This window comes from Emydura macquarii, unplaced genomic scaffold (genome assembly GCF_026122565.2).
Source record: "Emydura macquarii macquarii isolate MOO-44397 ecotype Brisbane River unplaced genomic scaffold, CSIRO-AGI_Emac_v2 contig_3530, whole genome shotgun sequence".
Classification (NCBI taxonomy): Eukaryota; Metazoa; Chordata; order Testudines; family Chelidae; genus Emydura; species Emydura macquarii.
The window spans coordinates 11821403-11835016 of record NW_027133667.1 but is presented as its reverse complement, the minus strand read 5'-3'; the positions used below and the strand labels follow the sequence as shown (position 1 = coordinate 11835016).

Genomic DNA, 13614 nt, shown 5'->3' with positions numbered 1-13614 from the left:
TGGACACCTGGAAGAAATTAATAAGAATGGTGTAAAGATGTTGCTTAACTTATAAGACACTCTACTAGCCAAGTGAGGGATGTGTTGAAGAGAATTGGAGAAAATGCTAAGAGCCATCATTGGTGGGAGTTTGGCCAAAATTTGTCTTTATTACAAATGACCTCACATCCTATGGTAGTCACTCTAGTGACACAGGGAATAGTATTAATGTATCTGGTACTTTTAACAGTGGGTAAAAACAAAGTTTGATGCACTTAAATAAGTAAAATATCTGTGTAAATTGTGGTAACATGATGGGCTTATTCCCCATCAGGGTACAAAGGAGGGGAATGTTAAGAAGGAATGAACTAGTCCAGACATTTTTTATTAATGGTTTGTCCCAGAAAAGTAATATCGTGTGCAAAATCATTAGTGTTGCGTGAAGACTTTTGGGGTGGTGTGCACTCAAGACTAGTGACGGGTGCAAACTGTTTAGGGAGGTATGCAGACCCAGAGGTGGGGAAGCTGGGAAGATTCCTATTGGCTAGTAAGAGCCATATTTAAGCTTAAGTCAGAGACTGAGTGGGTTGCTGTTTACCCTAGCAACAGCATACAGCAGCACATGCATGAAGGTCATCGGACAAAGATCAGAAGACACAGACTTACCTGTTCCTGATTTCCATTGTTCCTGGTGGAGTGGTCCCAATTTCCCGATCCTTCCCTTCACTTCATTACAGCTCAAGTCGCCTGCCGAATCCTGTTGAAGACGTGGTGGTGATTTATTTATTTGTTATTTCTCACCCCGTTTTATGCTTCAGAGGTTGTGGGACCTGGCTTCAAGCCTTTTTGTAAACAACTCCCGAGCTTTGTTATTCATTTGGATAGCCTACAATAAATGTCAATGCTTTACTTCCTTTTTATGGGTCTTCCCTTTTATAGAAGAGGGGGAACTGACCCAGTCTGTCAACAATATGATGAACAACTTCAGTGCCCAAGAGAGAATGAATTTCAAAGCGAGTTTCATCCCCTTCCCAGCTTTAGGAAAGAGGAGAACTTAATTCCTTTTTTCAGCTGTTTTCCCAGTAAGGATCTGATTAAATATCACCCCCCTTTGAGCATGTGCTTTACAAAAACTGACTAATCTTTGAGCCTCATATTAAGTAATGCTGAATATCTCCCAGATGATTTGCTGTGTTGTGTTTTTGACCCCTTTGAAGAGTGCAACTGTAGGTTTGGCCACTCCCTCAGTTCCATGCCTCAGTAAATAAACGTTATATTCCACCAGAGGCTACATTTGCTCATTGCAGGCAGCAGCAGCAGCAGCAGCATTTCAAGCTTCAAGAAAGAATTGGCAAAAACCGTTCAGTGGAGGAAAATGGAGCTCTACAAAGATACATCACTGAAAATGAATGATGATCACAGAATCCCAGTGGTCGGATTAGGAACCTATGCACCTAATGCAGTGAGTAAACCTTTCACAGATTATTCCTGAATAGGAAGTTTTTGTTTGTTGCATGAAATTTGGTGCTGTGCATGCAAAAGAACAACTGACAGCACTAACATCTAGTTAGCATGAGGGTAGGCACTATATAGTTTCCTCTGTAGAGCCCTTCCATCCTGACATGCAGCACTTTCTGCAGTTCCAGCAGTGGGCCCCATGGAGGTCTGCAATGCGCTTCAGTTCTGACTTGCAATCTAGTTAGCTGTTCCATTTTTGGGCTCACATACCTCTCTGCAATACACTCAGTCCTGACATGCTGCTTGCTTTGCTATTTCCATTCTTTCCTCAGTTTATTGTCAATTGTTCCATACTGTGTAGTTTTTATACACTTGTTTAGGATTTCTATATTGTGATATTTGGAAAGAAAAGGAGGCCACGCAGCTTATCGTAGTTCATCCATCTGTTTGTTCACAGTTTGTTCTCTATTATGTTATATCTTTTAAGTACCTGTCTGACTATAAGAATATGTTCACAACTGCAGCTCTTTTTGCTGTTTTTGGAAGTTCATTCCACACCTGAATTCTGCATGCTGTGCTTAAAGGCATGTCTCCACATCTCAGATCCTTTCAGAGCTTTAATTTATGCCCCATTGTTGCGAGGGGGCTTGGCCTCCATCCGAGACTGACAGGGAGGGACTGCCACTCAACCCCCTGGTGGGCGGGGCCTGGGAAGCCACGCCCTCCATATGCTGGAAGCAGGGGGCAGAGCAGGAACAGGAATTATAAAGGGTGAGTGCCACAGCTCAGTCAGGACCCAGCCGCTGGAGGAGAAGGATATCTCTTACCTGCTGGTGGAGGGAGAAGCTGGCGAGGACTCCCTCTGCTTCGAGGACTCACCTGACCCACCTGAGTAGTTGGACAACCCAGATGGCGAAGGCTTGCTTGGTCTGCCACTGGCGACATATCCCAAGGAGGTGGATGATGACCCTGGGCCACAGGTACAGGGGGACAGGGGTAGAGGAAGTAGCCCAGGGATAGCTGACCTCAGTCCGGGTTGGGCTCGAGCACCTGTCAGCAAGTTTTGGCTGGAGCCTCGCTAACCCAGTGGCAGAACACTCTGCCACTGTTAGGGCTCTGAGGTGGGACACGGAGGAGTCGGGAGGGCCCACGTCCCTCTCTCCTCTGGCCACCTCACCACTGGGGTGCCAGCCTCGCTAGGCTATAGACTGCTTGCTCGCCCTGCCCTGCTTGACGGCTGGAGGCCATAGACTGTGGAGAGTTAATCCCCTACTTAAGCTAGCCCACACAGGTGCAGCTGCGAGGGGACATGGCCTCCCTTTGAGACTGACAGGGAGGGACAGGCCTTATCCTCTACATCCATTGTTTTTCATCCTGTTACACTCTTGAGCAATTTTGTGGCATCTTCTTTCTCTGGGCCATTCACAATGTTATACACGTCAGTCAGGATGTGTCCCCTCACCACTAAACTGTATTTCAGGAAAAAGTCTCCAACAATAAGAGGTGCTAGGTGAGTGTCACTTTTGGGTGAGCAAAGGGAAGAAATTGGTGATCTTCTTTGTAACTTAATCATTCCTTACAGTCTGCCAGCAGCATCTGTTCTTTTTTTCCCCCTCTCTGTTCCTCTCTGATTGCATAGCTACATGTAAATACATGTTCTGTGCCAGATAAACAATAAATGTGCTGACACATTCAAAACCATATTTGCTTCATGGGGTGAGCAAACAAAGACTGTCCTTGAGAAGAACAGGGGGCTTATGTAATGGGACACAAAGCCTTTTATCTCTTAGTTGTTAGTTCAGATTCCATCCCAATTAGAAGTGATTAAAAATCACTCTGTTGTAATTTGAGTATATACTGCTCTCTCCTTTATAGATTCCCAAGCACTTTGCAATGGAAGGTAAGTATCACTCTCCTCATTTTATACATGGGGAAACTGTAGTCAAGAACTTGCCCAAGGTCACCCATCAACACCCAAATCTTGAAATCAGATCCGCGTGGGCAGGCTCTTGAGCCCGTGAAGAATCCCTGTGATGTCACACTCACTCATGTATAGGGTTATCATCTTTCAGGTTCCCAAGAAGACAACACTGCCAGGAGGTGGTGGGAGGAGAAGCTGGAGAGAGGGTACAATTGGGGGGTGCTGGAACTAAGGGTGCTGGAGATGTTGCCACACCCCGTGACTTGAAGTGGTTTCCATCATATACAGGGTTTACAGTTTGGTTCAATGGCTTTCAGACCCCTCTCCACTCTACAAATTGTTCCAGTACCCCTGCTGGTAGGGGGCTTAACAGCGGGTGCGGGAGGGGTGTGTTACTGGGAGGCGTATTTGGGAAGTGCAGGAGGGGATAATTGGGGGTATGGGAAGAGGGGTTGTGCACTGGGAGGGGTACCTGGCTGTGCTGGAGGGGATACCTGCAGCCTCACTCTCGAGGAGAGGGGGTACGGTTGCCCCCTCTCACAGTGGCTGACGCAGACCTGGGATGCTACAGCAGCCATCCATCAGGGACTCCCTGCCTCTCCAGGGCTGTGAGCAGTGACCTGGGTGGGTGGGATTCAGCAGCTGAGGCTGCAGGGGAAGGACCAATCGGAGCACAGAGACAGCTCTTTTTGAGCTTGCAATGTCTGCGCTACAAAACCCTGGACATTTCCTCTTATTTGAAAAATCCACCCAGACAGAGGGCGGAGGATCAAAAAAGAAGAAATGTCTGGAAAAACCCAGACCTATGATAACCCTACTCATGTACCTCAAGCTGCAGGATCAGAGGCGGTTCCCTTTACTTTTTCAAGCAGTCTTTGCTTGCTGAAGTAACCTCATGGACTTCAGTAAGACTAGTTGTGTGAGTAAGTTTTGCAAGACCAGGCCCTTCATTTTCAAATGCATTGCACAGTTAATCCATGTGGGTCAAACCTTGAGCTCCTTACTCAATTGTTATTCACTCCTTCAGGCAGAACTCTCATTGACTCAGATAAATAAGGACCTGAGGCCTTGACTCATTGTGCAGGTTATGACCATTCCAATGGATCAACTTGTGCTACTCTCTGATGTACATCAAGGGCTAGTGAAATCATTGCAGGTTGCACTGGTGTAAATAAGGACAGAACTTGGCCCTCACTTTTAGGTGATTAGTGACTTAAAGTGTGGTTCTAATCTGAAAGGGGACTCACTAAACATTACAATGTGATTCCATATTATTGTCTTTCAAGTGATTTCAAGGTTAAATGTATTCCATTTATAACTAAAAATGTATTTTCTGATTGCTATTCCAGCAAAACTGACCTTCAACCTGAGCGGCAAACTGTTCATTTCTGCTTCTGTATCATCATCAGTAACAGGATTGTGCAAACCAAGTTTTTCTCTCAGTGACACCAGTGCCATCCCATTATTTTAATAGGCTGACACAGATTGGCCTATAACCCTATAGAATTTAATAGGAATGAAACTAAGAAACTACTAAATAGTGTCCTTTAAATAGTTTCTAAAAGCTTATTGAATGTAATAGAAATAGATCATTTTTCTGAAGCATTTTTAAACCAACCTAAGACTTTAATGGAGAAGTATACCCATTCTATAGAATCTATAGATTGATTTAAAAATTCAGTAGAAATATGATCATTCTCTATTAAATTCTATAGGACTTTTTCATAAGAGAAAATTTACTTTCTTCACTAAAGGATGCAAAGATGAGTGTGAGCACAGACAGGGAATGTGTCTGAGTAAGAAGTTGACACCTTTACAGTCACTTTTCATACTGGAACCCCACTTTAAAATATCATCCCTGAGCCAGACATGTTGAGACTTTTTCTCTTTCTGTTTTTAATTAACAGGTTCCAAAAAGTAAGTGTGAGGAGGCTGTAAAGGTGGCTATTGAAGTTGGCTACCGCCATATAGATGGAGCCTATATGTATGAGAATGAGGAAGCGATCGGGCGAGCCATTCGAGAGAAGATTGCAGATGGAACGGTCAAAAGAGAGGAAATATTTTACACAGGAAAGGTAAGTGGGTTTTGTTCTAAATCCCATCAGTTGTTCTCTGCTACTTTCTATGCTGTTTTTTGGCAGCAGGAGAATGGTTACTTCAGTGAAGGGATTAAGTACAAGTTGTATTTGGCTGACAGGATTTGCCTGAAACACCGCACCTGTTACCAGGTGTTAATCCTGGAGGGGAAAGGGTTATATGCATTTAGTCCCTGTTGGAGCTTTAGCAGGTGTTATTCCTAGATACAATTACCAGATAAATAGTATATTGAACTGAAATTAAGGTTGAGTACACGTTAATAATTTAAGGGCAGAAACATTACAGGGATACTGTAATTATCCCAAAAACAAGCATGACAGACCAGGAAATAGAGATTTAAGGTTATACTTCAAAGAAATCCAAAAATATTAGGCTATGGAAATGCACAGGTAAGGCACCTAAACGATCTTAACTCCTCCAACCTCAACTATGCATACAATATCCATTTAATTAAGATTAGGGCATTACTTGTGGTCCCAGACTACATTAAACTGATTTTGAAAGACGCATTCGATGTTTCCATTTTCTAACCTCATGATGTCATTATAGGGCAGAGTTCCTGCATGAATGTTCCCTTTTTTTAAGCTGCAGAGTATGATGATGTAACATTAATTACATGTCAGGGCATCAGTAGGCTTTGTATATTATTAAAATTGAATTTAAATAAAATAATGCATAATATACTGTATATCCAATGGCATTTCATGCCTAAGTTATAGTAAAATAAAGTTATTTGGTGAATCAGCTGTGTGAACATATAAATTTGATGGGACTTCGTCTCTCTTCTCTCTTCACAGCTTTGGAGCACCTTTAATGCTCCTGAGATGGTCCAGTCAGCCCTGGAAAAGTCACTAAAGAGCTTGCAGTTTGACTACATTGATCTCTATATTATTCATACACCCCTATCTTTAAAGGTAAAAAAGGTGTTCTGTCTGAACACAAGAGAATCTTATCCCCACAGCTCCCATTTTGTTTTAAGACAGACTGAATGTTAACTGTTTAATTCAGAGACATTACTGTAAGGAGCAATGAGCTTTACAATATCAAACAATTCCCCTACATATATTTCTTCTGGATCAGATGTAAAATTGGCTTTCATTTACATTAGGGGTGCAGAGGTAATCAAGAGAACTGATTTACTGAACATTCATCAGGTTTCAGAAAGAACTTTGCACTTAAAAATAAAAGTTAAATGTGTGGTGACCATTGAATTGCTGATGAGTCAAAATGCAGAAAAACCTGCCTTAGTGACCACCTCTGAAGAGGAACAACCTGTCATCTGTGACCAGCAACCACAATTCCTTACTCCCCTCAGAACGGGGAGACTGGCCAGCAGCTGCCGCTCTCCACACCAGCTTCACAGCTGGGTGGTCGGAGAGTGGTGGTGCTGGCCGGGTGCCCAGCTCTGAAGACAGCACCGCCCTCAGCAGCAGTGCAGATGTAAGGGTGGCAATACCATGCCTTTGAAGAGAGACCACCTCTTACAAGCAACCACCTTTGTCAACTCCCATGAGTGGTCGCTCTTGTCAGGTTTCACTGTAACTTAATCTATTTCCAGGGTTTCTCCAGAAAGCAATTCATGTGAAAAATCAAACTGAAGGGAGGTTTATCTGATGATATTGTTTCTTTTGTTTTTAAGCCTGGTGATGATTTATTGCCAGTGGATGGAAATGGAAAATTGATTTTTGACAACGTAGACCTGTGTGCCACCTGGGAGGTGGGTATCATGTACAAGTATAACATTAAAATATCTTTGCAAAATTGTCACGAAAACTTATCAGGCCAGGCACAAAATCTACTTACCCATGAGTGTATGAGAAAACAAATATGAGATCTATATTTCAGGACATAAGCCAAACTCTAAGAAAGGTTTAGGAAGAAACTTTTCCTGGAGGTAAGTTATTTCATAGCTGTCTATTGTGGGTTTCTCTGAAGCAGCTGGTAGAGGCCACTCTTGGAAACAGATCTAAATGGGCCACGGGTTTGTTCCAGTATGGCAGTTTCTATGATCCTACTTACTCAACTGGGAGAATGAAGCATGGAACATTGAAAGGCTATATTAAGATACAAGGCAGTGCTTTATTAGTCCAGTAATGATGACTAAGGTGTGTTGTGAGAGTCCCTCCTGATGCTGTTTTTCTAAAAGAAACAAAGAGCTTGTCTGAACACAAATGTTGTACTACTTATTTCCCTTCTGGAAGCAATCAGCTATCCCAGTATTAGGCACCTTTATACCACTATAACAGCATCCACACTAGGGGTTGTACTGGTACAACTGTTTTGGTTAAAAAAAATCACAACCCTAACTGAGATAGTTATACCTGGTACAAAAACCATGTGTAGAGCAGGCCTAAATGTTACATGGGCTTGGTCTACACTTACCCAGCGATTCGGCGGCAGTTGACGGGTGTTACACAAACTACTCTGTTGACTGCTGTGCTTCTCTTCTGCGTGCCATCTTCACTGCACTGCGCCATTCGAGGAGATGGTTTTAGTACGTCGGCTTCCTGATCAATTGAGCAGGTCTACACTGACCGCTCAATCGATCCAGATAAGTCGATCTGACGGTGGCAACTTTGCCGCCATCAGTGTAGACATACCCATGGTCTCAGGCTACCAGGGAAACCTCTCCTGGAGGAAAGAGAGGGAGGGGCATAAAATAAAATGGAGGAAGAATTAACCTATATTTTATTAGCTTTTTCCCCCTATTATTTCTTTGTATCTCTTTCCTTGATGTAAAGGGGGCATGTACATCACCTACACATTATGGAGTTCAATCCCTGCGCCTTTCCCAACCACAATGCACTGCTCAGGCAAACCACAGTTCAGCAAAACTCATGTTACCATCATACGAGAGGCCTAGGACTAGAGATAGGTGAATGACTGATTTTTCAGTCTGGAAAACTCTGAAAAAAGGAAAACAAATTAATACAGGTTGAACTGAATCTGAAGCTTTCCAGAATTTTCTGTGAATTGATAGTCCATTTTGATCTGTCCCAGAGCAGGGATTCTCCCTCAGTCTCCTACATCCCAGGTGAGTTCCCTGACCACTGGGTTAAAGGTTCTAAAGCCACCAATTCCTTCTCCTCATCTGTCCATTTTGTGAATTGCCAAAACTATTCCTGTCCAATTCTCGAATAGTTTTGAATTGACTGAAACTGCATGTTTTGTCAAGTAAACCATTCGTCTGAAAAATGTGGCCCAGCTGTATCTGGGACTGAGATTACCAGAGGACTCTGGTTCAGAACTGTAATGCCCAGTTTTGCCAACTCATAGTTTTATTGAATGTCTCATGATATTTGCTATTTTTCTTAAAGCACAACTCCTGGAATGCCGTTGTTACATGAGAACATATCTTTAAACAAAGATATCTTTAAACAAAACAAGTAACTTTCTAGACCCCATGGTTTTGGAGAAAAGCTTGTAAACATAACTCAGGTAAACCTGGCAGGCTCAAAAACCAAAAGGTAAATAAAGACCTTTCCCCCGACCTTGTTTTCTAAGTCTCACGGTTTTTAACCAGTTTCATGATATTTTGGGGCCTGATACATGCTTTTTGAACACTTGGGGTTGGCAATACTGAGTACACTAACAGATCTCTGTAGGGAAGTAATACAATGACAGCAAAAACCAAAGCAGTCCCTAGTCAGTGCTAGTTCGTTCCAGACCTGCAAGCCGCATTGTGAAGGCTCCCCTGCTACAGGCACCAGCAGCAAGAATGAACCTCACCATATTTTCTTTCTCAGGCCATGGAGGCATGTAAAGACGCAGGCTTGGTGAAGTCCATTGGAGTGTCCAACTTTAACCGCAGACAACTGGAAATGATCCTGAACAAACCAGGGCTCAAGTACAAACCTGTCTGCAACCAGGTAACACACTAAGCTTCGGTTAAAATGAAGACCCCAAAGGGCTCATTATGATTCCGTAAAGAGAACTAGAAAAGAAGAATCATGCAGCAGAGCCTGGGAGAGACAGAAGGACAAGAAAGCAACCAAGCCAAGTGAGGCAAAGCCTAGTCACTCTATACTTTGCTGTGCTTCTCTTTTCTCTGGAAACACTGATTCAGATAGTAATGAAATTCCATAGAAATAAGATTGTATTTTAAAGGAAAGCATAAGAAAATCTACAGCTATTCTGGAGGGGTTTCTCCTGGAAAGTATTTATGTCCTAAGTTTTAACCACGCCTCAATTAGATTTCCAATACTAAGTGTGCAGTTTTAATTCAGCTGCATAACTGCAGGCACATTTCTTTTCACCTGCAACGGTACCCTTTTAGACACTGATTTGATTTGCAGATGCAGTTAGGTATTTAGATTTCTCAGTATGTGCAGTTACAGGAAGAATTAATGTGCCTGCCTTTAACTACAGACACAGCACTGGAGGCCATTTTGGACTTGTAAGATAGAGATAATGATGATAGGTGACCAGAAGTATTTGAGTTTTTACCCTTCTGACCCTGATATATGTTATAGATTGGCCTTTAGGTAAAGAGTTGTGTATGTCTTTGTAACTTTAATAATAAAGTTTGCATAGGTTACCTAAAGAGATTTATTTTATTTTATTTCAAAGAAGTTATTTGATATTTTAATATCATTTATCATCGTAAAGTAGAAAAGCACCTAGATGCTCTGGTGAAAGGCATATTATAAATACCTAAATAAATGCAGCAGATGATGATAGATATTTGGGGAGGAGGAGTTGTTTGACTGTTGCTGTTTGTACAATCTGAAATCTCTGTTTTTCTAACGGTTCAGGTTGAATGTCATCCTTATCTCAACCAAAGGAAATTGCTGGAGTTCTGCAAATCCAAAAATATTGTCCTGGTGGCTTATAGTGCCTTAGGATCACACAGAGATGAGAGATGGTAAGGAAAGAAACTGATTGTAGTACATAGGGAAAGAGAGTCTCATTAATAAAAGAATGGATCTGATTTTCCACTGCCCTGATCTTGTGTGGTCATTCCCACAGGAGGAAAGTGGGCATAGCGTGCTACCGAACTGGAATCACAGATCTGTGATTTGTGATCCATTTGACACAGATATAAATGCACACACAAGGAGCCAGGCAGTGGAAAATCAGACCCAATATGTTTGCTAAATATTTGATATTAAATGAGCATTGCCTTCAACAGGCTTAGTTCTCACTGATCCTGAGATCAAATGCTCCATTCGTGTCTGTATTCCCTTGCAGGGTCGATCAAAGCACTCCACTTCTGCTTGAGGATCCAGTACTGAACGCTCTGGCCAAAAAATACAACCGAAGCCCAGCTCTAGTAGCCATGCGCTACCAGCTGCAGCGCGGTGTGGTGGTCCTTGCCAAGAGCTTCACCAGAAAGCATATTGAAGACAACTTCAAGGTAAAGCAACAGAGAGGAGAAATAGCATTAAAAACCCTCACACGCTTCCAAACAGTGGCTGTAAAATATCGCTGGGAGCTCCCAGCCTAAATTGACATGGCCCCTCAAAGACTTTGAGGACTATCAGCATCTCTGTGCACCTCCCACCTGCATATAGCCAAGCTCCTTGAGACAGGGACTCTCATTTTGTTTGTACAGTTCCTTCCACAATTTGAGCCCAGATTGCTTAAGGCCACTAGGTGCTACTGCAGTATAAAGGTTGCATAATAATAAAGGGAATTCCCCAAGAGAGCTGCATTGGACAAAGCCCAAGGTGTTATCCTGTACATGTTTCTCATTACCAAGTGAAGCAATAAGCAACTCAGGCACCATGGATGCAAATTATTTCATGCAAAGAGGTTTTGTTCAGGATTTCTTTGCTCATCTAGAGCCAAACTCTGAGGTCTTTACTCAGTTGTTACCCGATCCTTACTTGGGCAAAACTCATAGTCTTCAGTAAGTAATGATTGGATGAGGACTTCAGTATCTGGTGCTTAAATGCACATAGAGACTCTCTGCAGTGGCAGTGTGCTGAGCCCATAACCCAGAGGTCAATGGATTGAAATCATCCTCTACTAGGTTGCTTTTGGGAGAGGAAGGTTAGTCCAGTAGTTGGGGCACTGGAGGAGGCTGTGGGAATCTCAGGGTTCATTCCCTACTCTACCGTGGACTTCCTGTGTGACCTTCGCCAAGTCAGTTACTCTCTCTGTGCCTGACTTTTGTTTTCCATCACAAACAAGAATGATGATAGTGATGCTTCCCTACCTCCCAGAGGTGCTGTGAGTATAAACACAATAAAGATTGGGAAGTGCCTTGAAATCTACTGATGAAAAGTGCAATATAAAAATAGATATAATTATTATTTCTGAGACTGACATTCTAAATGACTAACGTGTTAGAACAAATGAAATCCCTTCCTGCTTCATGGTCCATCCTGTAGGCAAATGCTGATGATCAGCTTTTTTTCCTCTTACAGGTGTTTGACTTTCAGTTGACAGAGGAAGACATGAAAGATATTGATAGCCTGAACCAAAACCTTCGCTATGACCCGTGTTCACAGTGAGTTGCAGTACTTGGGTTTTAAGAATCTTTAAGTGGGTAAAAGTCAACTGCTGGCAATACAGCCTAGCAAAAGACATCAGTACTAGTCTCACACCACCATCAGGTGTGATACATTCCTGGAGGCCCTGCAATGCAGCAGGCAATGGAAATTTGGAATCTAAGATTCACCATCAGTTCTTTGCTCCCTAGTCAGTACAGACTGGGTTCTTGGAGTGCCCAGGCAGGTAAGTGCTTTGGAAGTAGAAAAGATCTCACTGACAGGAAGCTTCTCTTTATAGTAAGACTGTCTCAATTTCTTCCAGTGAATTCCAGTTATATCCTCTTATACTACATTAAATAATCCTTGATGATTATCATAAATATTGCTACATAGTTTGCATAATGCAAATATGAATGCTACATCTTAACTGCTTGCACTTTGCATGGGGATATTTCAAGGAAATTAAACAACAGTTAACTGCTATTTTGTTTTTTAGATTTTTGGACCACCCTGAGTATCCATATGCTGATGACTATTAAAGAGGATCCATTTGCAATTCCTGTGTTGTTAGCAAATGGTAATAATGCACTATACCTAGGGCCAGTTCTAGAGGAAAAACACTATTTATAACACTCTTGCCATCAACTTCTCTACTGTGTAACTGAATCTACACAATAAGTAGTTAAATCTCATCCTTACAATGACTTGTCTTCTTACTTTTGATAATGCTTAGGAAGGGAAGGCTATTTTGAATATAGTTATCAGGTCCTACTCCTGCTCTTTCATAAATAATTGTGTCTTCACTTGAACTTAACCTTTGAGAATGAAAGTCTCAGCCAAGCTAGTGTGGAAAAAATTTAGTGACTGACCAAACATCAGGTGGTGGTGTAGCCTTGTTCATCCCAGGATTTTAGATAGACACAGTGGGTGAGATAATATCTGTTATTGGATCAGCCTCTGTTGATGAATGAGACATGCTTTCGAGCTACACAGAGCCTACAGGACCTGAAGAAAAGCTCTGTGTAAGCTCAAAAGCTTGTCTCTATCACCAACAGAAGCTAGTCCAATAATAAAAGCTATTACCTCATCCACCTTGTCTCTCAAACATCTGGTACTTATTTACGGCTCATCTGGAGCACTCCCATGGGAGTCGAGATGCTCAGGATTGGTGTCAGCTAGCATCTCAGTACTATCACTGAGCTCATCAGGCACAAATTTTCACTGATCACAATCCTGCCCTCACATCAAAGAAGTCTCGGTAGCTGTCAAACTAAATGAAGAGGAAATAGAAGCTCTGAGTTCCATTTAGAGACATTTTTAGCATATTTCATTGACTCCATCATAGCAATAAAAGCTCTCAATACACTCATTGCTTCAACATTTCCTCCATTTCTTTTATATGCTGACAAGAAGCAGGTTGGTCAAACTGCAGCAATCTGCAATTCTCAGGGAAGCAGGTATCTGGTTCTGCTGCCCTCTGGGGTCTGCCAGGAAAGTCTGACATAGGGAGTGGACTTACAAGATAAGAAGTACAATGAGGTGCAAGCACACATTCTCTACATACAGACCTCTAACCTTTTAAGGTGGAATTAGTTTTGCTGTGGAAAGATGTTTCTTGTCTTTAATGAGAGGAGTTTCTTTGATTTTGTTCCTAATTTTGAAGAACTATGTTTAGTGAGACTGATGTGTTAATGCAGTCTGCAGGACAGGATTTTAATCACG

General features: G+C 42.3%; 1 protein-coding gene across 3 annotated transcripts; it reads left to right on the top strand.

Annotated features, from left to right (window-relative positions):
- The first annotated feature begins 563 nt into the window (after positions 1–563).
- Positions 564–13258, top strand: LOC137145413 (aldo-keto reductase family 1 member C1-like). Of its 3 annotated transcripts, none has more exons than XM_067536131.1 (10): positions 564–753; positions 1287–1441; positions 5266–5433; positions 6253–6369; positions 7095–7172; positions 9202–9324; positions 10210–10319; positions 10646–10811; positions 11827–11909; positions 12389–13258. In XM_067536131.1, the coding sequence occupies exons 2-10, from the start codon at positions 1355–1357 to the stop codon at positions 12429–12431; spliced, it is 975 nt and encodes a 324-aa protein (XP_067392232.1). In that variant the 5' UTR covers positions 564–753; positions 1287–1354; the 3' UTR covers positions 12432–13258. The 3 variants fall into 3 exon arrangements, with proteins under 3 accessions (XP_067392232.1, XP_067392233.1, XP_067392234.1); XM_067536132.1 differs by having other exon boundaries at positions 1265–1441; XM_067536133.1 differs by lacking the exons at positions 564–753; positions 1287–1441 and adding an exon at positions 2229–2417.
- The last annotated feature ends 356 nt before the right edge of the window (positions 13259–13614 follow it).

Coding starts and splice junctions, on each gene's coding strand:
- LOC137145413 (XM_067536131.1), top strand. CDS start 1,355: ATGGAGCTCTACAAAGATACATCACTGAAAATGAATGATGATCACAGA. Junction 7,173..9,201: donor ACCTGTGTGCCACCTGGGAG/GTGGGTATCATG, acceptor TTTCTTTCTCAG/GCCATGGAGGCATGTAAAGA. Junction 11,910..12,388: donor CGCTATGACCCGTGTTCACA/GTGAGTTGCAGT, acceptor TTTGTTTTTTAG/ATTTTTGGACCACCCTGAGT.